The 26,140-nt window shown below is 35.2% G+C and overlaps 2 protein-coding genes across 4 annotated transcripts in view; both read left to right on the forward strand.

The window, feature by feature from the left end:
- Rnpc3 (RNA binding region (RNP1, RRM) containing 3) overlaps positions 1-18,744 on the forward strand; it is a 71,927-nt gene extending 53,183 nt beyond the window's left edge. For both annotated transcript variants that reach the window (XR_005879346.1, XR_005879345.1), the window contains one exon: positions 18,703-18,744. The gene's annotated coding sequence lies outside the window, so the exon portion shown is untranslated. The remainder of the gene's footprint in view (positions 1-18,702) is intronic.
- On the forward strand, positions 9,675-25,925 carry LOC101834678 (alpha-amylase 1). Of its 2 annotated transcripts, none has more exons than XM_040752010.1 (11): positions 9,675-9,790; positions 18,703-18,916; positions 19,248-19,394; positions 20,046-20,243; positions 20,721-20,951; positions 21,586-21,719; positions 22,543-22,665; positions 22,760-22,859; positions 24,093-24,211; positions 24,320-24,445; positions 25,706-25,925. In XM_040752010.1, the coding sequence occupies exons 2-11, from the start codon at positions 18,749-18,751 to the stop codon at positions 25,893-25,895; spliced, it is 1,536 nt and encodes a 511-aa protein (XP_040607944.1). In that variant the 5' UTR covers positions 9,675-9,790; positions 18,703-18,748; the 3' UTR covers positions 25,896-25,925. The 2 variants fall into 2 exon arrangements, with proteins under 2 accessions (XP_040607944.1, XP_012980516.2); XM_013125062.3 differs by lacking the exon at positions 9,675-9,790 and adding an exon at positions 14,818-15,007.
- Positions 25,926-26,140: the final 215 nt, after the last annotated feature.

A 26,140-nucleotide genomic window follows, 5' to 3' on the forward strand; every position in this document is an offset into this window, starting at 1 on the left:
TTCCTTTTGTATTCTCTTTTTAAACATTTTGGTTACTTGAGGTAATTAAATTTCAAGAAAAATATTTGGATATTTCATGTTATGCAACATAAACAAGTTTTATTTTTGACTAATGAAGCTATAGTTAGAAACTACTAAAAATAGTCTTTGTGGGGCTGAAGAGATGACTCAGCCATTACAGGCTAGGGTCATAACCAAAAATAGTCTTTGTGTTGCTTGAAATAGTACCTATGGCCTTATGCAAGGCAACCAGCAACAACTCCCCTAACTGAGCTATATTCCCAATTCTGGTATACCTCATCCTTCTGGATCTTCTTATTCTTTAGCTTGATACATGTTCATAGGAACATGGGTGAGGGATTGTATCTTTTCTTTAAAACAATGGAGAATCTCATGCAGGATTTTTGTATTTATGACATTTCTACACATTGGCCTCCTTCCATGCCCCACCTATGTTGTTCTCAAATTTATGGTCCTTTATTTATTGTTACACACACACACTCACACACAAACACATACACTGTTCATATGAATATGTTCTTAGAAATGATCAATTGGGATTGGATAAACTACTAGGAGGCTTGTTACAGGAGAAGACCTGTTTTCCCTCTCTCAGTAGCCATTAGTTACTCTTCATCTAAGGGCAAGGCCTCATGAAAATTCTCCCATCCATGCTGAGCTTTTGGAGTAAAACAAAAAGATGTTTTTCTAAACTGAGTACTATCGAAAATAGATGATGACCATTTACTTCTCCACTATCAAGTGAGTTATTCATTTAAAGTATAGATTCTAGAGTATTTTAATTTGATGGACAAATAGGACTCTCAAATATATCATAACTTTCTTGCTTAAAGTTTGTTTCATTTAAATTATTTTCAGATACTTATTGTCTTGTGGTTGTCCCTGGTTATCAGGGTCCTAGAGTAGTATAACATTAAATGATATGTTATTGCTGAAGCTGGAGGTCTCCTAAAGATCTCTGGAACTTGAGGAGTAACAAAATTGATCTACTATTGGTTGTTGAGCTGGCATGAAGGAAGAATCATTGTTTCATCAAATTCTCCAACCAGATCCAAGGCTTTAAAGAACTGTGGGCTTATGCTGTAGGTATGACTGCCAATCACTTTCACCAAGGACATCTGCTTTGCCTATTGAATGACAAATCTGAGTTTCCCCCTACCCACACTACAACCGTTTGAGGAGTTCAGGCTTGATGGACTGATGTATTGATTTGCACTTTGTGCTGAAGTAGCCTACTGTTTCTCTGCACTTTTCTGGTATCTTATCATCCCATCTTTGATTTCTGATGCTCTTTCAAACTGTCTGGTTAGAATACAGTATCTATTTGCAATTATTGATATTCATTCACCATATGCAGGAGATCCTAATCTGCCATCTCCCTCCATTCTAATATTGATTGTTAAAATCAGTAACAGTTGACACATTTTATTTCACTTGAAAATATGATATGCTAGTTACAAAACATCCAAAAATGCTTGAGGTTATAGCGTATGAAGGGTTAATATTGAAAGAAAAATACAAGGTAGATATTTGTGCAGAAAGATGATGCCCATGACATTAAGGAACACAGACACAGAGCTGCCAAGGGCTAGAACTATCAGGCACAGATATACCTGGCAGGCAGAATTGAGTGTCATCTTGGAGTATCATCTTGAAGTGGACCATGGATCCTGTGCAGGAGAAACTATGCTTGACCTGAGATGCACAGACAGTCAGAAGGTAATCCTCAGGTGATCTTCCTCAAAGAGTTCCATAACAAATGACTGATAAGTCACATGCTAGGAAACATGTTGGTGACCAGTTTTTCTTTTAGAGTCCTAAGTGAGGGGATTATACTGGGTATTGTTCAGTTCACAGTATGGCATTTTAGAGATGGCTTGAAATATTCAGAGGCAGAATTTTATTGACATGATTGAATGACTCTTGTGGTATAATGGCAGAATACCATTATACTTTTTATACAAAATGCACTAGAACCAACAGGTGGGACAAGAGATTTAAAAAAGTATGTACAGCAAATAAAACAAAACAAGGAAAAAACCTGCCAACAGATTTTAAAAAGCTCACAGAATGGGAGAAAATCTTTATCAGTTATACTTCAGACAGCGGTCTGATACTCAGAATTTATAAGTAACATCAATAAACAAAATGAACAAATGGGCTAATAAAACAGACAGTTCTTACAGGAAGAAACACAAATGGCCAATGACTATTTTAAAAAGTGTTCAGTTTTCAAGCAAATTAAACTTACTGTGAAATAACATCTTGCCCTAGCCAGAATGGCTATCATTAAGAAATCTGTCAACAAATAAAGCAGAACATAAAGGGAAAGAATTCTTATTTACTGCTGGTAGGATTGCAACTCACAAGTAGATACTAGATACAAAGCAAAGGATAACCAGGCTACAGTCCACAGCCCAGAGAAGCTAGGTAACAACGAGGGCCCTAAGAGAGATGCATAGATCACCCTAGGAAGGGGAAATAGATGAGATCTCCTGGGTAAACTGGGGCCATGGGGGTAGAGGGGAGGGGATGAGGAATGATAAAATGAGGGAACAGAATGGTCTAGTTGGGAGATGGATGGAGTGGTAGAGCAATGAAAGAGATATTTTGGTAGGGGGGGCATTAAGGGGTTAGGAAGAAACCTGGTTCTAGGAAAAATCCAAGGAATCCACAAGAGTGACCCCAAGTAAGACTCCTAGCAATAGTGGAGCAGCTGCCTAAACTGCCCTTCTCCGGTAATCAGACTGGTGACTACCCTAATTGTCATCATAGGTCTTCCATCCAGATTGAAGCAGACGCAGTGATCCATATCCAAGTCCTGGGCTGAGCTCTGGGAGTCCAGTTGAAGAGAGGGAGGAGGAGGAATTACATGAGCAAGGGGGAGTCCAGGTGATGACATGGAAACCCACAGAGACAGCTGACCTGAGTTTGTGGCACCTCATGGACTCTGGACTGACAGCTGGGTAGCCTGCATGGGACTGAAATAGCCCCTCTGCATGTTACTGACAGTTGTGTGGCTTGGTCTGTTTGTGGGGTCCTGGACAATGGAACCAGGAGTTATCTCTGGTGTATGAGCTGGCTTTTTGGAGCCAATTCCCTATGATGGCATACTTTGTTCAGCCTTGATGTGGTGGTGGTGGTGGCGGGGTGTCTTGGTTTTGCCTCAACTTGGTATACCACACTTTTTTGACTCCTAGTGGGAGGCCTTACCCATTCTGGGTAGTGGATGGGGGTGGGGTGAGGAGGAGATGGGGGAAGTGAGAGGAAGGGAGTGAGGGAGAATTGTGGTTGGTATGTAAAATGAATAAAAACAGTCAAGTAAAAGGAGAAAAAAGTGTTCAGTTTTCAAACTAATTAAACTTACTACAAAATACCATCTCACCTTAGTCAGAATGACTATCATTAAGAAACCTTTCAACAAATATAGAAAAGTATAAAGGGAAAGAATTCCTATTCACTGCTGGTAGGATTTCATATTATTATAGTTATTGTGGAAATTGGAAATTCTTCAAAAAAGAAAAATAGAACTAGTATAGGATACACCCAAGCCACTCATGGGCATGGAGTCTAATAGCCACATATTTTACCACAGAGGTAGTTGCACATCCATGTTTATCACTGCTTCACTTACAACATCAAGGGAATGGCCTAGATGCCAATCAAAAACTGAATGTGCTGGGGGTTAGTGGCACACGCTTTTAATCCCAGCACTTGGAAAGCAGAGACAGGTAGATCTCTGTGAGTCTGAGACCAGCCTGGTCTACAAGAGTTAGTTCCAGGACAGCCTCCAAAGCCACAGAGAAACCCTGTCTCGAACCCCCCCCCAAAAAGCAAAAAAAAAAAGCTGAATGGATAATAAAAAACGGGGTACAAATACATTATAGAATATTATTCAAGTATAAAGAAAAATGAAATAATGAAAAAGCAGGAAAATGTGTGGGCAAAGAAAGCATAATGTTAAGAGAGGTAATCCAAGCAAAGAACGAAAGAAGAAAGGAAGAAAGAAAGAAAGCATGAGTCAGAATGTTCTCTGTCATATTCTGCTCCTAGCCTATGATGTAAACATATACATATGTGTGTGTGCGTGTTTGTGTGTGTCTGAAAATTTAGAAAGGAGGCCTAGATAGCATAATATTAGGTGACGAGAAAAGCAAAAGGACACAAGAATCACAAAAGCATATGTAATGTATTTCCCCTAATATCAGCCCCATTGTAGTCACCATACCATGATGGGTGTGTAATTTCAACTTTCTGTGTAATGAAGAAGTAAAACTATTTTCATATTCTCAAGAATCCAACATGTATTATTCTTTTAAGTAAATGATCTTGAAAGTTCTGTTTTTTTTAATTCCACTGGTCATTAAAGCAACAGGTATTAGACACATTAGTTACTGAGTATATTTGTCACATTGACCCATTTAGAACAAGCTATTTTAAAAAATGTTCCATGGTGAGGGTTTTTAAAAAATTTCCCATTTTTCTTTTGTTCAAAACCATATCAAGTCATTCTATTACTGTGGTTTTTAATATGTAAGTTGTATTGCTATACATAAACTATAGTTAAAAGTTTCAAGAAATATTTTAACATGTCTCATTTTATGTTCTTTATTGTATTCAAGATGTACACAAAGAAACTTCTGGTTTATGCAGTATAATGAAACAAGGCAACAAACAAACTGAAAGCCTCTATTCTGTTCAACAGAGAGTAGTTCAATGTGTGGTAGTGTACACTGTCACTCTTGATAGCAGGAGACAAATAGTTCCTCATGAGAAAAAAAATCACACATTATTCTTTTTAAGTGATGCAATGCAGAATTTGTTGGCACATGTTTTAAGGATACAGAATCCAAATAAAATTTCCGGTAATAAATTGCATTAGTCATTTTTCATCACTGTGACAAAAATACCAGGGAAAATGGGAGGAAGGGTTTACTTTGTTTCACAGTTTGAGAGATTTCATTGCACATCAGCTTCCTTCATTACCTGTAAACTGTGGTAAAGCAGAACTTCATGATAGGGATCATGAGTTGGGACAAAGCTTTTCTTCTCATGTTCATGAAGTGGAGAGACAGGCGGGAGCCCGGAACAAAACATTCCTTCAAAGGTATGTTCTCAGTGACTTTCTTAATCAACAATGCAATCCCATCTGCTATCTCAGTCAGTAATGACTCATGAATAGATTAATTCATTGATTCAGGAAGCACCCTAATTATCCTATTACTTTTATTATGTTCATAATTTGGTGATAAAACTTTCACTATGTACGTGTTTTTGGAATATGGTATATGCTCAAATGTAACGGTCCACTTTGACCCCCACAGATTTATGGATATATCAAAATTCAAAGTACATCTAGCCAGACATCGAGAACTCCAAAAGTCTCATTCATCCTCTGTTTCTTAAAACTCAAGTCCTGAACCTCCCTTGACACTGAAGAAAACGTGTCATCTGTGAAACTCTGTAGAAAATTTTAAAGTAAGCTGTATGCTTTAAGTGTAAAGTGCCATGGGCTGAAAGGTTCATTTGCAAGAAAAGGAACAGAAAATAGTGAAAGTCAAACCAAGGAAAGAACAATACCCAATTGATACCCGCCAAATTTTGTGTCTTCACACCCAGCACCCTGACCACATTGCATTGTGATGTGAGCTTCCAAATCTTGGGAATTCCCATCTCCGTCTCCTTGCCAGCTGTAGCAGACATGATCTACATCTTATCCTGGTTCTATCATGGCCTATACTTTCCTCAATAGATATTTCACATCCATAATATCTGTAATTCTTAGGTAACATCTTAGCATTAGCTTCATTTTCAGTGTTTCACGAATCTTACTTTGGAGGGCTACATGCGTGAATTTTGATCCACTTAGCCTTCCCCAACATCTTCCTGTAAAAGTATGGTTGAAGCTTGCATGATTCCACAACTCTCCATCTCTACATCAGAAAACCACCATTATCATATTGATAACATGAATACTAATAACATGAGCAACATCTACTCCTTCTTCAATCATTGCTGCTGTAGTCACTGGGAAGCAGGATAGTCAAATGTGGTAATGTGTAGTTGTTTGAGACAGGCACTCTGGAGATAGATTTTTAAAAATATCAGTGTCTTTCCAATGATTATACATCGTTTTATGGTTTACCTTGCTGTAGATATCGTCTGGTCAATTCCTGAGATACATTCATTGCATTTTTGCTACAGCTTCAAGGTGAATTTCTTTATTTTTTCTCACAGTGCTAATTTCTTCAGCCACTAGTTTTATAAACCCTGACTTTAAGCTGGTTTCTTACCTCACCAAACTGGATGTTACTGACTCCTGCTCTGCCTTTTGTTCCTTATTCTCATTGTATATTTCTGTCTGGCTAGCAGTCACAAAGACCTATGGTACTACTTTAGTGCTGAGCTCTATTGGAAATTTTACTGTCATGTTAATTATTATTGTCTTTAAATTCAGCCTTCCATAAATTTTCATATGTAACCTCATATGTAAAATGGGACTCCTGAAGTATATGAATGTGATGTTCAATTTTTTTGAATTTCTATTGCTAATTGTATGTATGTTTTATTACCCAAAGATTTTATGATGCTATTTTTGCTCAGGTCTCCTTCCAGATTATGAGAAAAAAATGTTTCTTTTTGTCTGCTTTCTTGAATTTCTTGGAGGGAATGTGTTCTTTGAAAACTTTCTCTGTTATTATTTTTTTTTGATACAGGTTTTCTTTGTATAACAGCGCTAGCTGTCCTGGAACTAGCTCTGTAGACCAAGCTGGCCTCGAACTCAAAGGGATATACCTGTCTCTGTCTTCTGAGTGATGGGATTAAAGGTGTGTGCCACCACCACCAACAGTCAACTTTCTCTGTTCTATTGCTTGCATTTATTTAACTACTTAACTGTCCAATATTTTCCTATGACTATTGTGTGCATCACTTACTTATTGTGATATAGATTTTGTGGGCTTTCTGTTATAGTCTATAATTTTGGATCGTTATGGAGTTCATTAGTGATGTGTTGGTTAGTTGAGTATTCTAGGGCTATTTTTTTCTGGCTGTGGGAGGTCCTAATTTGAAAGTTATCTTGTTATTAATGTTGTTTTATTTGATTGGGACATAATGATGGTTGTTCTAATGGTGGCAGTATATTAAGTCTGTTCTGTAAAGAATTGCATTCATGAATGAGAATTTTAGATATTCTTGTGTTGTCTTAGTAGAATATTCATTATCTCTTTTGTTGCTTTTTGCATAGTCTAGTTTTGACACTAATTCAAATAATTGCTTAGTATATCATAACTTTATAGTCTAGCTTACACTGATACTATATTAGACCTGATATTTTATTTCATTACTTATGTCAGCATTGTATATTTCTTTTACTGGGTCCTTTTTCTTGAGACTGAGACTCTCTGCTGCGTAGGCATGAAAGATAGTGTGTGCCTTCCAGGATCTCTTAAAATTCAGTTATTGGTCTCCATGTCAGAGGTGTGCTGCCTCCCATTACAGAAAGCTGGTATAACTGTAAGTTGGATAGTCTTGCACTGTAGTGTAAGTACATTTTTTTACATCACTGAGTTGGTTAACTTACTTGTGATCAAGTCATATAAATTCAAAATTATACTGGTGGTTACTTTATTTATTCTATTTCTTCTTTAAGGAATTGAATCCTACAAACTCTACCAATTGCCAGGAGGGAATTTATTAACTTAAATGAATGTGTTTGCATAACTGTATCATCAGTTATTGAATAAAAGCTCTTCCTATCTCTGCTTCAGCAATTTTAGTGTTCCAGAATAATTGAGTTGCTTCATGATGAGTACAACGGCAATCATAACTTCTGTGTCATTCAGATTTAATCACTAAAGTCAGTAGCACTCAGATTTCACATTATACTTTGCATAAATGCATAAATCACCTACATCATCTGTGTATAGCATATATTTTTTAATTATTATTATTTTTTATTTAGGTTAGAAACAATCTTGTTTCACATGTCAATCCCAGCTCTCTTTCCCTCCTCTCCTCCCCCTCCCTCCCCACCAGGGTCCCCAGTCCCCCACCCAATCTCCACTCCAATCCCCAGGGAGGATGAGGCCCTCCATGGTAGATCTCCAGCATATATGTTATAGAACAGTTAAGAACTTGTTTGAAGAAGGCAAGGAATACAGAGGTGGTACTGAAGTCACATGTAGAGAGCAGTTGCTGGAGCAGAAGGTTGATGATCATCAGAGGTAAGAGATTAAATTCAGCCACAAAGATGCTAAGGTACAAAGCAATCAGCCACAAGTTCATGTGATAGGTAGTGTTGAGTGTCAGTTTAGAGTGGCAACCAAAGCAGACCATGTACCATAGATATGAAGAACCATGCTTGAGCTGAAGCCTAGAGAAAGCAAGAAGTTCTTTCTCAGATGTTTTTCCCAGAAAGTCCCCTGAGAAGTGTCAGAGTGATGAATTGAATGCTACAGCCACAGCATCTAGTATTGCTACTTCCTTTATAATCTCATGGAGGAAAGTTATATTGATCAGTACATGTATCTGGTTTTGCTGATATAATTTCGAATAGCCACAAATAGAATTTTAAGTCACCATAAGTAAATAACCAGTTAGTCTTGATGTGCTGGTACAAACATGGTGGAGATTACTTGATTACTTTTTTTTCTTTCCTTAGGTGTGCTTCACCCTTATCTTTATATTTAAATTAGAAACCAGCTTGTTTTATATGTCAATTCCAGTTCCCTCTCCCTCACCTCCTCCACTGCCCACCAATGACCTCCAATCCCATTCCCTTTCTGCTCCCTAGGGAGGGTGAGGCCTTCCATGGGGGATCATCAAAGTCTGTCATAGCATTTGTAGCAGGGCCTAGGACTCCTCCATGTGTCTAGACTGAGAGAGTATCCCTCTATGTGGAATGCACTGTCAAAGTCCATTCATACACTAGGGATAAATACTGATCCACTACTAGAGACCCCAGCCTACAATCCATACCACCAGAGAAGTTACAAAACAAGGAGGACCCTAAGAGAGACATACATGGTACCCCACAGAAGGGGAAAGGGACAAGATCTCCTGAGCAAATTGGGAGCATGGAGAGAGGGGAGAGGGAGCTAGAAGAGAGAGAAGGGAAGAAGAGGAGGGAAGAGGAGGACATGAGGGAGTTGGAAGTTTGAGTTGGGAGAAGAATAGAGGAGAGCAAGGTAAGAGATACCATAATAGAGGGAGCAATTATAGGCTTAAAGAGAAATCTGGCACTAGGGAAATATCCAGTGATCTGCAAGGTTGACCCCAATTAACAATCTAAGCAATAGTGGAGAGGCTACTTTAAATGCCCTTCCCTAATAAGGAGGCTTATTACTTGTTTAAACATGATACTGAGTTGTTCTACTTTGACCATTGCCCTCGAAATGGAGTAACTCATGAAAAACCACTGCCCCATGAATTAGAAAATTTAGGATAGTACACAACTATTCTGAAAGCTGCTATTCTATTCAGCATTGAACAATTCAGATCAAAGCACACGCTGTTCTGTAGATTTCCTCCATGACTCTGACAGCAGAAGTGCAATGACTCTATGGCCAGAGGAAATACACATTGTTCTTTCTACATGATGCATTACAGAGATTACCGGTCAAAGTTTTATGGAAGCAGAATCCAAACAGAACAGCCAAAAATAAGAACGTTGTTTGTACTAGATGACAATAAATTGTGCTGTTCATGTTAGAGCAGTCATTCTCAATCCAAATCAGAAGATTACAACTGCACTGGAAGGCTGCACATGGTATGTGTTCTTTGAAGGACATGCCGCTTTGCTTGAGTATGAATTTTGTGTTAGTGTCTTCACGTTATTTTTGTCAGTGCAACTGAATTTGTATTTCATGTCCTGGCTGCATGTTTACTGGAATTCATAGACTTGTTTGCTTATTACTACTGGAAAGCATTGTGTGCTATTTTGAGTGGAATTAAATGATATTCAATAATTATTTGGCTAGACATGAAAATACCTAAACATACGCTCATATCTGGGTATCCCTGTCATTTCACCAAGTAATTAGTTAATGAAAATGTAATATGAACAGTCACATAATATGTAAAATTAAATTTAAAAATCCTCTCTCAACAATCTACATATGTGTTCCCAATAAATCAGAAACCTTCAATATGATTAAAACTGTGTCACAGGGGCTGCAGAGATGGCTCAGCAGTTAAGAGCACTGGCTGCTCTTCCATAGGACCTGGGTTGAATTCCCAGCACCCACATGGCAGCTCACAACTGTCTGTAACTCCAGTCCCAGGGGATCAGACACCCTCACACAGACATACATGCAGGCAAACACCAATGTACATCGAATAAATAAATAAACAAATCTTTAAAAAAGCCACAAATTAATTAAAACAGACACAGGAACTTTCATTAAAATATATTAGGTGAATGATCTGATGTTTGCTTCTCTTCTTTATAATGCATCGTGTATTTCCTTTATTAGCCAGTTACTCATGAAAATAAGACCCTTCTCTTTGTCAGTGGTTTACTTCCAATCTCATTAAGCATGACTTTTTGATCTGTGTTGTTTGCAGTTGTGCCTCTTTCCAACGCTGTGGTCAGGTATGAGAAAGAAGGATGCCATATTACAATACCATACAAGGCAGACATTGGCTTAACAGAGTTAATTTTTAGTTTCTGGTCACAAATTTTCATGAGGATGTGTTTGTATCACCAATGGTTTAATTTGCTTGGAAAACCATATTCCTTCAAATATTTTGCAGTAGTGATTTTATTTGTTGAATTGCAGTGAAATCATGATGACTACTACAATTCTTACTAGGAAAATATGCCAGAAGTGTAATAATATTTATTTGACCTTATAGTTATGTCAAAATTTGCAAATTATTTCTTTCATAAGCTTTATGCCACAAAAGTACTTTTGAGTTAACATATCAAGCATGACTATGACAATCATAGTTTTATATTTCATACAAATTTTGGTTGCTAAATTAATAACATGCAATACATTATACTTTGCACAATATCATATGGATTACAGACCAGCAAGTAAATGTATGAAGAGGCCATGAGACATAAAGAGTCAGTACTGAAAGCAAACTCAGAGAGAAAATACTGGTATAGAAGGTTGATACTGGTGGCTGAATCAATGATTAAGAAACTCATCCCAGCACTGCCAAGACACAGAGAAATTATGCATTGGTCCACAAGGTAGGCAGCTTTTACTGTTGTTTTGATGGATCATCCTGAAGTGGACCACATGGAATTGAAAGGAGAAACCATGCTTAAACTGAAATATGAGGACAGCTGGAAATTCTCTTGTTGATCCACCCCAGTAATTCCCTGACAAATGACTGAGTGATAGGTAGGCAGTTGTTTCATTCATTATCTTGGAGTGCCTTTGTTTATAGTCTTTACTTATGGGAGGTTGAACTGGTATAATAGATGGATCTCATGTGTCTGATAGTTCTTTTATTTTTGAAGTATCCATGGGAGGACAATTTTATTGGCACTAATAAATTATTTACCAGTTGTGGCCTGTGGTGTGCTGGCAGGAAGGTATTTACTTGTACAAACAGGGCATTCTACTTTGGCACTTAACCACTCAAAATGCAATACCTCATGGCCAACTTCTGTTTACAAAATCAATCCACTCAGGCAAATCATAGTTTGAATGTTACTATTCTGTACAACAGAGTAGACCCCAGAGCAAGGCACAGGATTTTTCTCCATATATATTTAAAGAGAGTCTACAAAACCTAGCTTTGTTAGTAAAAAATAAAAAGTGGACCACATAGAAGTAGGATTAACAGAAGTTTTAGTATTAATGATAACTTTTATATACTTCCTTTAAGTTACAAAAAAGTGGAGGGAGAAACCAGCCAAAAAATCACTAAGAAGTCAAAAATAGTTTAACATTGCAACTTTTATGGCTTACATTTCTGACTTAGTGCACTGTACACTAAAGGAATAAACAAAATTTTAAAATCATTTATTTTTATGTATGAGTGTATGCCTGAGTGTATGTGTGTGCATTATGTGTGTGCTGGAGTCCATGATGTTAAGAAAATGGCTTTGGATCCCCTGGAATTGAGTTTTAGGCAAATGTGAACTGTCATGTAGGTGCTGGAAACTGAACCCGTGTCCTCTGCAATAGTAGTAAACACTTGTATGCTATCGCTCCAGCTCCAAGAAACATACAAATAAAAATTCATGCATTTGACACTGTAAAGGCATCTGGTCATAAACACAAAATATTTTAAAGTAGTAACTGCTGAAAATATTTTTACACAGAATGCTTATAAAGTACAACCGATGTCTTCAAAGAGCTGAAAGAAAATTATTTTATAATGCTAATTATGTTATAATTTTAGCAATAAAAATAAAAGAGTCAGTTTTAAACCACTATGTAACATTTTTGTTACCAAATTATAACAAAGGAAGTATTTTAGAGGGTCAGAGTAATCCTTGATAGGATTCCTGAGCTATTAGATACATAAGTAGAAGGTAAGATGGCAAGCATATGGGATCATCTACACTATTTTCCCCTATTTCAAAGATAATGTCTTCCAGGATTAAGTGTGAGGTTGATTTAAAAGTGGACACAGGGACTTTAAACTTAGAAGGAATGCTTTTCCATCATAAAATCACTTTATTTTATCTGGCAAACAGCTTTGATGTTCCTTTGAACTCTGAAAATCTGCATAATATAATTTTCAGTAACAGAATAGAAACAGAGTGCATAATTTCTACTGCTTTAAAAGGGAAATTATCTTATAAAACAATGTTTAAGTATGCATTAAAAAGAAAAATTAACAATTCAGTAAGGATGTGTATTCAAATGCAACAATATACTGGTTAGTAGTTTAACCCAAAATAAGAAAACTGTTTATGTTAAATCACGAGCATTTTCAGGTATGATTTTAAAAACTGATAAAAGTAGTTGATAAAATAAAAGGCTATTAACAAAAATTACCCCAGCAAACTGTGACAACAAAACGAAACAAAACATACAGACAAACAACAACAAAGCAGTGAATATAACTATGCAAGTTTTGCACAGATAAATTAGATGCTAAATTAATGGCCAATGTAAATCTTTTATATATGAAAATATTTTACTCTGACTAGAAACTCATCAATTTCAAAATCTTTGTACCAATTTTGTGTTTTAAAAAAAAAAAGATCAAGGACAAGAGGGGATTAGAAATATTAAGAAATACACAATAATCTGGGAGACATTTAACGTACTAATACAAGTAATTACTAAAGACCAAATGGACATGCCCATAAATTTGCATGTTATTTGCACAGCTGTCTACCTGTTAGGTCAGAAAGGGAGTCTTCCAATGAATTTGAACAGGACAGTATTCTATTGTCAATAGAACTAAGGTCATGTAGGAAACATTTGTTCTTTTATTTAGCCAGTCTCTTATATATTGGATATTTATTATTTAAGACTTTGCTATTATAAGAAAGGTCCTAATGAACATGCATGTATGTTTCTCTGCATGCATGGGTGAGCCATTTCCAGCACAGATCAATATAAGTAGAATTTACACTGTATTTGGAATTATAATGTACAGAATTTCCTATGGTTGGATACCTTGCTCAGCCTTGATACAGGAGGGAGGATCTTGGTCTTGTCTCAACTTGGTGCAACTTGTTGACTCCCTAAGGAAGGCCTTATCCTCTATGAGGAATAGGTGAGGTGGGAAGGGGTAGAAGTGAGGGGGGAGGAAGTAGGAAATTACATTAGCACGTAAAATTAAATAAAAAAAGAAAAGTCTCTGTTATGAAAAGAAAGAAAGAAATGAAGAAAGTTTGTTTTGACATGTGCAAAATTGGGAGGCCATTAAGAAAACTTTTTTGCACAATTAATTGTCAACATCACATATTCATTCTCAGCAGTGTATATAGTAATATAAACAGAAAAGCATCAAATCCTTTCTTAATAATATATTTTCTTTGTGTAAGATTAAAGAATAATATGACAGAAACAAATAATCTCATTTTCAGTGAATATTTATAAAACAAAAATACCAAGCATGATGCTCGCTTTTATTACCTTAATTTTTTCTGTATTCCAAGATATTTTCCATAACAACAACTATTTGATTTTACTATAGCAATTAATAAGTAACAAGGTAGGAAGAGGGAACTCCATGTGGAACTACATTTCTTGGCTTAGAATTATGACTGCAATATTTCCTGTTATATGATTTTGAACCAACCTCACCAACTACTTGATCCATACTATCTTTTCTTATTCTAAATGTAAATATGATTACAATTCTATCTTTCAGGTATTTGATGAAACGTATCACACAACATTAAGAGTTTAGTCTTAGTAGTTTTGTCTTTTTTAAAATCACAGCAAATAATTTTATTATTTGATCAATGGTCACATCATGAATTCTATGAATTTAATATTTTGTTTAAGCATCACTTTGTGGGTGACAAATTCAGCCCTAACAATAGACATTTGTTTCAGTATGTTTGTTCCCATTATGTTTTCATTTATTTTATTGATTCAGTTTGGCTCATTGACAAACTAATGTGATATTTAAAATTATTTTACAAGACCTTTATGCTTTTAGCTTATGTGAATGATTCAGAGGAAAAGTTGGAAGTGGAAGGAAATGTTGTATTATTGAGAGAGCAAACTGATGAGCTATGTTGTAATAGAAGAGGCGGCAAAGCAGCAGCTGGGGGAGGGCCTTGGCCTGTTGAGGACACCAGGGGGGTGGTGCCGAGTCCATCGTCAGTCACCGTGGAGATCAGATTACAATGCTGAAAGAAATCATATCTGGAGAATTATAGAAGGTTTTCAAGAGTGAATAGTGAAAGGATGAAAATTGTAAATTTCTAAATCTGGCCTTCTTTTCAACTGAAGAGAAATTGAAACCAAAACAGTGAGATTCCTGTTGTTTTATAATTGACAAACATTTAACTGTAGGCTTGGATGATTGCTGTTTTACACAAGTTACTGTGGTAAGTTATCCTTTAAAAAACCATGCATTTTTTTTTTACTTTCCCCCTTTTTGTACTTAAATAAGAGGGTTTTTTTTTATTTCATGCTCCTTTTTATGTGTAAGGGTTTCACGGTCTCTTTTGGGTTTGTTGACAGATTGTGTTTGCTTGTCTAGCAGCACAGAATGTGCTGTTTGTGTTGGCAACACTACTGAGCCTTGGCTCAAAACTTATCTTCAATTTCAGAGACCTGCTAGGCAAACTTGATAAACTTTGTCTTCTTCTCTAGCCTTCATATGTAACTTATGCTAAGTGTAAGTTTATGTTTTTTTCGGGAGATGGTATTGGTAGGTAAATGCTTACTGATTGGAGACAGAATGCTAGGTACAATTAGAGGAATTATGCATTATTTTAAGTAAAGCAACCATAACTTAATACTTTTATTTAATGTATCTTCCTAACACTTTAGAATGCTAAAACCTGGAAAAATAAAACATGGACACTTAGAGACAGCATAAATAGAGATATAGATGATAAGATTGCATGTGAAGGTTAAAGAAACTATTTTAATGATACTTCTATGAAATTGTTCACTATAAAGTTACTTATATATGAGTCCTCTAGGCTCCCAGTATTAATGGCAAAAGTAGGTAAGCTGCCTCTTACTGGTAATTATTAATTCATTTTATAATGTCAGGGTGTGCCATCAATTTCAGGAAGCATCCAGTAAAAATAATTTCGTAAATAATTGGTCTTTACACATACAAACAGGGCTATATAGAGATGCAAATACAAATTAGAGAGTTTACTACTTTTCTCTTAATATTTAGATCATTTCTTGAAATTGTATATACATACATATATATATAGTGTCCACAAGTAGAGTTTAAGATAATGCCTAAATTTATGATAAGTGATGCAATAAGAGGAATCTTGAATTTATAATAGAGTCTTACGTATTTAGCATTCATGCTGAAATAAGATTCCCATTTTAAAACATTGATTAAAAATGCTTTTGATAATATGTTTAATTTCTAGATAGATATCTTAATGTTAGTTAAGATTTTAATTTTTCTTCTTAAATATTTTAATTTGTACTATGTGTATTTATGGATATTATATGTCAACTCAATAGTTATTCTAACAATAACTAAATTCATTTACACCTCAAAGTTTTTTATAAACCTGTAATTGCTATCCACAATACATAGGTGATTATATTTTACAATAGTCTATCCAATACCTTGTGAGCCACTACAGGGAAGGAGATGATGAAGACTCCACAAAAAGTTATGATGAGGACCAAGAAACATAAGATGATCTGTTTCCTAAATATGCACTGTGTAATATTGTAATACAACGAAGTAGCCATAAATATTGTATTTTGCTTTATTGAAAATTCAAGTGTCTGTTCTACTTGAGAGGAACAGTTTTATTCTTTAGATGGTAGCAAATGTTCTAATGTATATTATCAAAGATGTGATATATATATATATATATATTTGAATTCAAAGCCACATAAATGCTAGGCACACATTTAGTCAATGACTATGTCCTTAGCTCTATTTGGCATTATTATTATTTAAGATTTCTTACTTGCATACAAGATATTGTGGTCATATTCCCTTCCCTTTTACCTTCTCTTAGTCCTATACCCACATTTTTGATGTGTCTCCTAACTACTCTAACTTCTATTTTTATGCCTTTTTAAAACTTTTCTGTGTAAGTCTTATGCACAAGATCATATTGGCTATATGTTTCCATAGTGGTTGTACAAGTTTGCACTCTCACCAGAAATGGAGTTTTCCTTTTGCTCCACATCCTTGCCAGCATGAGGTGTCATTTGTGTTATTGATCTTATCCAGGTGTAAGATGATTGTGTTTCCTTAATGGCTAAGAATTTTGAACATTTCTAATTCTATTCTTCTAATTGAAAATTGATTCTTCTCTCTTACAATATATGCTGACCACTGTATCCCCTCCCTTCACTCCTCCCAGATTCCCTCTACTTCCCTTTCACCCAGACACACGTTCCTTCTCTTTCCTCTTTAAAAAACAGCAGGCCTCCAAAACATAATTGCCAAGCAAAACAAGATACAGTAAGGCAAGACAAAGGTCCTCATATCAAGGCTGAACAAGGAAAATCCATAAGAGGAAAAGAAACCCAGTAGCATGCCAGTGGGCCAAAGATACTCTTTCTCCCACTGTTAGGAGTCCCACAAAACAACAAGCTAAGAGACATTTCATATAAGCAGAGAGCCTGGTGCAAACTCATTTGCTTGCCCCTTCTGCCTTTGTGAACCCATGTGAAAACTGTTTAGTTGATTTGGTACCAAGAACATTTCATCAAGTTTGTCTCAGGCATTTGAGATTCTGTTGAAAATCTCTGTTTTATATATATGCCATTGTTAAACTGCATCATCTTGTTTTGAGGTATCTAGTTTGCTAAGTTCTTTATATATTTTGGCTATTAGATAGAAGACTTTCTATTGGATGTGGAACTGGTAAAATCTTTTCCTATTTTCTAAGCTACGACTTTGTCAGTGTCCTTTCTTTCAGAGGCTTTTCAGTTTCATGAGTTGATCTTAGTGCCTATTCTATTAGTTTCAGTCCAGAAAATCATCTTCTGTTCCAATGATTTCAAGACTATTCCTCATTGTCTCTGAGATCTTTAATCCATTTAGACTTGAATTTTGTTCAGGGTGATAGATATAGATCTTTTTGCATCCTTCTGCGTACTGACATCCAGGTTGACCAGCGCCATTTGCTGAAGATACTATCTTTGTATTACAGGGTGTATTTCTGGCTTCTTTATAAAAAAGTAGTGTCTGTCCATGTGTGTTTGGGTTTATGCCTGTGTGTTCAATTGATTCCATTGATCAGCATGTTTCCTTTTATTGCAAGGCTGATTGTGTTTTATTGCTATAACCCTGTAGCACAAAGTCATATCAGAGATAGTGATAGCTCATATTGTAAAGTACAACTTCAGAAATTTTGGTGAAATAAAGAATACACTGATTTTTAGTTAAATATATTATCAAATTCTGCCATTGTCAATCATTATATGTGTGCCTAATTGACTTAGTTTCCCTGGTCCTGCGTGTATGCTTTTGTATATATTGCAAGGCTTAGAATTGACTATAATATACATTTTCTCAAATATTGTTCACTTACTGAAAATGAAGACATAATTCATGTCAATATCATGCACAATACCTGGAAATTAGTATATGTCTGCTAGAGCCGTTTAATGAGAACATTAGAGACTTTACTGAACACATGCTATGACTAGGAAAATTAGATATGAATTACATTTTAAATAAAGTTTGGTTCAGAAAGGTGAATGTGTAAATATTAATATACTTATAATATGAATGAAACAATTCAATAGCATAATCTCAAAAGATATCACACATAAAACATTTACTAATTTTACCTGAGTAAATGTAGACTAAAACATAACTATTCTTTCAGTTGAATATGTAACATGTATCTATGGATGGTGGGTCATGGGGAGAACATGGAACATCATGGAAGCATAGAATTGCCAGTGAACTATGAAAGGGTCTCATTTTGTTAAAGATAGTGTTCATACAGTTTGCTGGTTAAGGAGAGCATAGGAAATCATCATAATTGACAGAGGAATAGTTAATATCTGTATCAGTCTTGACAAACCTCAGATCTGATACTTTCTCATTTTTGTTTCTATTTTTCAGGAATAAAGTGGTTGTTAGAAAAAACCACTAGCAACATAATAGCAAAATGAAGTTCTTCCTGCTGCTTTCCTTCATTGGGTTCTGCTGGGCTCAGTATGACCCACACACTGAATATGGACGGACTGCTATTGTCCACCTCTTTGAGTGGCGCTGGGTTGATATTGCCAAGGAATGTGAGAGATACTTAGCTCCTAATGGGTTTGGAGGGGTGCAGGTAAGATTTGTTCACAATTTAAATACAGAGTTTGCTGTGCTTATATAAAATTGTTTTCTAATATTTTTAAGTATTCTGAAGCAACATATTCATGTAACAAATATCTTTCTTGAGGAAGAAAAAAGTTTGGTAGGGATGACAACATTATATCTTCTTTTATGACACCAGGAGGCCCTCTCCATTGTGCTCCAAATGTTTTCAGTAGTTCTAAAGCAATATACCTACAAGAACACAGATTAAGAATTGTAGGATCATTGACAGTTTTGCTTTTTACAGAATTTATTATGTAAAGTAAAGCATAATCTGACAGTCTTAATTGTTTTATTTGTAGGTCTCTCCACCCAATGAAAATATTGTAGTTAACAATCCTTTCAGACCTTGGTGGGAAAGATATCAACCAATTAGCTACAAAATATGCTCAAGGTCTGGAAACGAAGATGAATTCAAGGACATGGTGACAAGGTGTAACAATGTTGGTGTAAGTGAAGTCATATTTCCGATGAAGTCATTATATGAAAAACCAATTTCTGCCTTATATTTTTATTCTTCTTGAGCAAAATATTCACATTTTGATTATTTTTACAAATTAGCTATAACTCAAAATTAACTACTGCTTTATCGTCAACTTTGAAAAATTCTTTAATATGAACCATTTAAAGAATACTTATAAAGCAAATCTTTGACTATTAATCCTTATAACCACACTCATTTTCTACTAACCCTTTTCTAGTTAGAAAATAGAAATTTCAGTTGCAATACCTACTGCCATTTTATGATAAATAGCTATTTTCCTTTTAATAAGATTAACTACTTTCAAAATCAATAATGTACAGTTTTTTTAAACTATTTTTTTTAAATAGCACTTTTCATTTGATTTCAGCAATACTTTTCTGGTTTTCCATTTATCAGTTCTGTAACTTCTCAACCAAATATTAGGACTGTTCATGATCTTTATTTCACATTGGTTTTCTTTCACACTTGACCTATTGTCTTGTTTAAGATTAAATTATAAAATTATCTATCTATAATCCACCCATCCATCTAATTAGTTTTGCTAGAATGCTGTGGAATTTATTTATATCAATTTTAGCTCTCTGCATTGAACCGAAGCACACACTTTTCTCTTCAGGTCCGTATTTATGTGGATGCTGTCATTAACCACATGTGTGGAGAAGGGGCCGAAGCAGGAACAAGCAGTACATGTGGAAGTTATTTCAACCCAAAAAACAGGGACTTCCCTGCGGTTCCATACTCTGGTTGGGATTTTAATGATGGCAAATGTAAGAGTGGAAGTGGAGGCATTGAGAGCTACAATGATGCTGCTCAGGTGAGGAAAATGATGAGAATAAAAAACAATCTGGCCTCATTATCCACATAGATATTTTGAAATACCATTAGTCATGTGGTTTAGATTCTTTAGCGGATATATTGAAAAGAGTGAGAAATGCGAGGAGTCAGTCTTTAGAAATCTCCTAGTTATTTAATGCTCAGGGTTTCATTCTTGTACCACATTAAGAGAGAGAAATAAGAAAGGAAAAGAGAGAGGAAGAAAAAGGGTGTTTCCTCAATCAACAAATAATATTATCTACTTTATTTCTTCATAGTTCAGTCTTCATACTGGAAAGTATTCCCAGGGTGTATATACAGTAGAATATGAATGGTCCCAGTGTTCCATGAAAAGATTTTATGAAGCTTCCTACAGAGCAATAGGTGAATAAGTAAATAGCCAAGGGGATTCTTAAGTGACAGGTGACATTTATAAATCAATCACCACTTTGTTTTGTTTGTTTATTTGTCTCAACAGGTCAGAGATTGTCGTCTGACTGGACTTCTGGATCTTGCACTTGAGAAAGATTATGTTCGTACCACACTGGCTAATTATATGAACCGTCTCATTGACATGGGTGTAGCAGGGTTCAGACTTGATGCTTCTAAGCACATGTGGCCTGGAGACATAAAGGCGGTTTTGGACAAACTGCATAACCTAAATACAAGATGGTTCTCTCAAGGAAGCAGACCTTTCATTTATCAAGAGGTAAAGTAATACACATATGTGCATATAAAGGGCATCATTTTTGTTAACCAAAAGATAGGTTAAAATCTGAGTGCCTTATTAAATGTGTATTTTCTTTAACTCCCTTTTATTTGGATATAACAGACTTAATTATTTTCCAGAGTAAGGATCTAAGGGAGTGTAGAGGATTTGTGTAGCCTGCAGCATTTTTGTGCCATTTAGTGTATACTCAGGGATCATTATGTAAGAAAATTTTAGTGCTGACTCAAGCCCGTCTTTCTAAATTGAAGTATGGGGTATTATTAAGTGTGTAAATTTTGGGTAAGTTGATAAATATTTCTGTGCACATTTTTTTCATGTGACAAGGTTAGTACTGTTTTGAATTTGGTTTCTTTAGCGAACTAAATGAATTTGTATGTGCTCAAATTGTTTATCTTACAGTACTTTGTTAGCATGAATTTCTGAATTTTCATTGATTTGTTATTGAACAAGAAATGGCATTGTCATTAAGTTTGTTTCAACAGTGAGGCATATACTTTATAAGGGAATAAAGAAAGTCAGTTTGAGAATCAACAGCATATAGGATATTACTTTTACATTAAAAATTTTAATATTACTTTATTCATATGAGAGTTTCTCCCTATGTCTTTACTAGGTAATTGATTTGGGTGGTGAGACGATAAAAAGTAGTGAGTATTTTGGAAATGGCCGTGTGACAGAATTCAAGTATGGAGCAAAACTCGGCACAGTTATCCGCAAGTGGAATGGAGAGAAGATGGCCTATTTAAAGTAAATACATCACATGTTCTCATTTTGACTGTCACATATCTGTTGACATATTATCCCAGGACATGATCATCTTAGAATATCCTAATTTAGTAAATATTTATCAAGAAGCTAGTTATCAAGAAGGTTCATTGTTCTCTAAGTCACAATGAATCATCTACTATTAATAATTTTCAGGTTAAATGTCAATAACAAGGAGACATTTTAGAAACACAAAACATCACCTAGAGATTTTTTTCTGACTCTGATTTGAGTCAACTAGATTTTGGCAATTATAATCTGCTGAAGTCAGATATTACTTTAAAAACCTTACTACTCCCAAATAAAACTATAATGTAGCCATACTTCTGCACCTTTATATTACAATAAATTAGTTTGAAATGTTTAACTGTTCATAACACACAGTGAAATATTCAGTCCTCATTTTATTTGTTTTTCGTTGTGTATAATGTGATATGGATATTTATTCTTCTTGAGTTCATCTACATTATAATCTTACAGGAGCAATGTGAATGAAACACAAATAAATTTACCATGCATAGAATAGTGGAAGACATTAGACAAACATATATGTGTATATGAACATACTTGGAAGAAATTCTTTCTGTGGAATAATCATTTAGTTAAAGTATCAGTAGTTAAGTAAAAATAGATTATAGAAAGAGATACAGATTTGAACACACTTGGAAGAAATTCTTTCTGTGGAATAATCATTTAGTTAAAGAATCAGTAGTTAAGTGAAAATAGATTCTGGAAAGAGATACAGATTTAGGGTAATCCAAATATATTGTAAAAGAATAATATGTGCATATTTTTTACAAAATAGGAACTGGGGAGAAGGCTGGGGTTTCATGCCTTCTGACAGAGCCCTTGTATTTGTGGACAACCACGACAATCAGCGAGGACACGGGGCTGGAGGATCATCCATCCTCACATTCTGGGATGCTAGGTAGGTAAAACCATTCTTCACTGTTTCGTTATTTGCCCTTTAGTGATGGAAAGTTTTCTATTCTTCTATTGTAATATTATTTTGTAATTTCCAGGCTGTATAAAATGGCAGTTGGATTTATGTTGGCTCATCCTTATGGATTCACACGAGTAATGTCAAGTTACCATTGGCCAAGATATTTTCAGAATGGAGATGTAAGTTTGAATATATTTTTCCCAATTAAAGAAAAGCAGTCCTGTTTTACTTTCACATAAAACTTGTTGCATAAAATACATGGCATCAAATATTTATTTACGGTAACTTTAGTGATGTAAGGATATTGCAGAAGTATCACTGCTTTATCACTATGAAGAAAACTTGAAAACTAGAGGGACAAGGTACACAAAGCAAAACATATGAGTCTAATAGTACCTACCTTGTCAATTTGATACGGCGATTGTGCACAGTAACACCTGTAGAGAAGGTAAACCCTTTGTTTAATGCCCTGCTGGAGTACTGCTTCATCCCGGGGTGGGGTATTGGCGGTGGGGTGCAACACCTGGCCAGGGCTGAAAGAGGATTCCAAATACTATGGGAAAGGACACTGGGAGACTGTGCTGTTTATTAGGATGAACATCTCATTTATTAGGAATTAGCAGGGATTGGTTATACTCCAGGAAGAATAGCCGGTTGGATTCATGAGGTGTATAAAATTGGGGCTAAGGGAAGGAACTTATAAGGTCATATAGAAAAGAAAGGAAGTCTAGTCCTGGATGTTTTAGTAGTCAGATAAACAGCAGCCAGTTCTCACAGCCTTGGAGATGCATGAGCATATCAGTTGCTACAAGCACCAGGGCAAATCAGCTATCCCAGGACGTCTATCTGCTGTGGTCGCTTGGCACCTGAGCAAGGCGAGGAATGGGATGGGGGAGAATTTATTACAGAATATCAGGATGTATTTATTATTACCAAAACTGATATTAATTAGGAAATTAGTTATATGCTAAAGAATTTTCATAGACATTGATATTTTTCATAGCAACAAAACAATATTTTTATCTTGTAAGTGGTGAAATTCAGGCATAGCAAACTTATGTAACTTGAATGATTTTTTTAAAGCCATTGGTACTAGAGCCTGTTTTTTTTAAATCCTAATTTTTCTGATACTAATGTTCTTACCACTTTAGTGACATTAAAGAAGTTAGAGAGATATTAAGAAGTTGTTGCATGAAAAGTCACTGGGGAATAAAAATGTGTAATTCTTTGAAATAAGATTCTAGAACGGTGGTATATGCACTTAAATAGTAAAGACTCAACAAAAGTCTGTGTAAATACTGAAGAAGTTAGATACTATTTATATATTATAAAAACCCAAGAACTTTTTGAGTTTAGTAGAATGGAAATGAAATATGCATGTTAAAATCCTGAAAATTTCTCCTTTAATTAAGGATATCAATAATTGGGTTGGACCACCAAATGACAATGGAGTAACCAAAGAAGTGACAATTAATGCAGACACAACTTGTGGCAATGACTGGGTCTGTGAACATCGATGGCGTCAAATAAGGTTGGGAGTGTTCCCTACAGATAGATCTTGACTAACAAGAAAGTTGCTTACTCTTTTAATTGTTGAAGTTTAAGTTTACCAGCATTTCACATGATATTGTGTTTTTAGGAACATGGTCGCCTTCAGAAACGTAGTCAATGGTCAACCTTTCTCAAACTGGTGGGATAATGGCAGCAACCAAGTAGCTTTTGGCAGAGGAAACAGAGGATTCATTGTCTTTAACAATGATGACTGGTATGTGGGTATCCATTAAAATGGGATTGTATACTCTTGTGTTTTTAGACTCTTCTTTTTGTTTCCTGCTCCTTTGTACCTGAAAATCTCTTCATTAATGGATTTAAGAAAGTATAGTCATCTGAAAACTGTAGAAAAAATGGTGCTTGCTCTTAATTTGTTTCTCCATTTTTATAGACTTTGTTTTAAGTAGTTTTTTTGTTACTGTTGTTTTTGTGTCTTCTTACACTGTCAGGTGCATATATTCTCATACTCATGTGACATCTGCACAAAGCAAATAAACATTCAATTACAATCTTAAAGAATCAGTGTAAGTTTGAATATTATTAGATTCAAAGTATTCCCTCTATCCCCTAGCAATGTATCTCAACTGTTCATTTTTCTATTCCTTTGATATCTTTGTGTGATGAATAGTTTCAATGCATTGGTATACTTAGCTATTCCTGATGATTTTCCTCAGGAAGCAGTTGAGGTTTGGTTCTAGAGTTTCCAATGACTGGTCTTCCCTTTCTGATGCATGCAACTTTTTCTTCTTCTTTAACAATTTCTTCATATACACAACTATACTTAATGAATTTCTATGCAAATAGTTGACCATCTCAGTTGATAGTTGCCTTTTGCTCATTTAGATTATTGTATTAGTTTCTTTTTTGATGTTGTAATTAAACATCATAACCAAGGTAACTTAGAGAAGAATTTCTTTGGATTTGCAATTCCATAGGGTTATACTCTATGAAAGCAAGCAACATATGAGGGCAGGATCAGGAAGCTAATGGCTCACACTTTGAACAACAGGACAAGACAGAAAGAGTTGACTAGAGAAGATGGGAGTCTTTTTCTCTTAAAGCCTGCCTTCAGAGACACAATTCCTCCAACAAGTCTATATTATGTGACTTCCCCAAACTATGACACCACATGGGGACCAAGTTTTTGATTTACTAAGTACTCTTTTGATCTATATTTGTATATCTGTCTGTCTATCTGTCTATCATCTATCTACTTATCATCTATGTATCTATTTATATATCTATCATCTATCTATTCACCTATCAATCTACCTATAATTTATTATCTATCATCTATCTATCTACCTACCATTTATCTATCATCTCTGTCTGTCTGTCTCTGTGTGTATCTCTCTGTCTGTCTGCAGGCCTTTCTCATTTACTTGGTTTCTGGCCAGTACATTATTCTGGCCAGTTAATTGCACAAAGTTTAGGCAATTATTAATGGACTTCCGTTTACTTTTTACTTTTTTAGGTCATTGTCAACAACTTTACAGACTGGTCTTCCTGCTGGCACCTACTGTGATGTCATTTCTGGAGACAAGATTGATGGCTATTGCACTGGAATTAAAGTCTATGTTTCTGATGATGGTACTGCTCAATTTTCTATTAGTAACTCTGCTGAAGACCCATTTATTGCAATCCATGCTGAATCAAAAATATAAAATTTAAAATAAATCATATTGAGAGCATCAGTTACTTGTATTTATTTTTTGCAGAATTTTGTTTTTTCACATCTTGTAAAATCTATTGCAGCAATGAACCTGAATTGGTTAAAAAAGCTCATTTAAATCATGGAAAATTATGAAAAAATTACACACAGGGTTTTAATATGTTTTAGAAGATTATCTTTAAAATATTTGTGGAAGGCAATTTGGAGGTGGAGTTTTCTTGTCCTTATTGTCAGTTC

This window comes from Mesocricetus auratus, unplaced genomic scaffold (genome assembly GCF_017639785.1).
Source record: "Mesocricetus auratus isolate SY011 unplaced genomic scaffold, BCM_Maur_2.0 Super-Scaffold_100009, whole genome shotgun sequence".
Taxonomy (NCBI): Eukaryota; Metazoa; Chordata; class Mammalia; order Rodentia; family Cricetidae; genus Mesocricetus; species Mesocricetus auratus.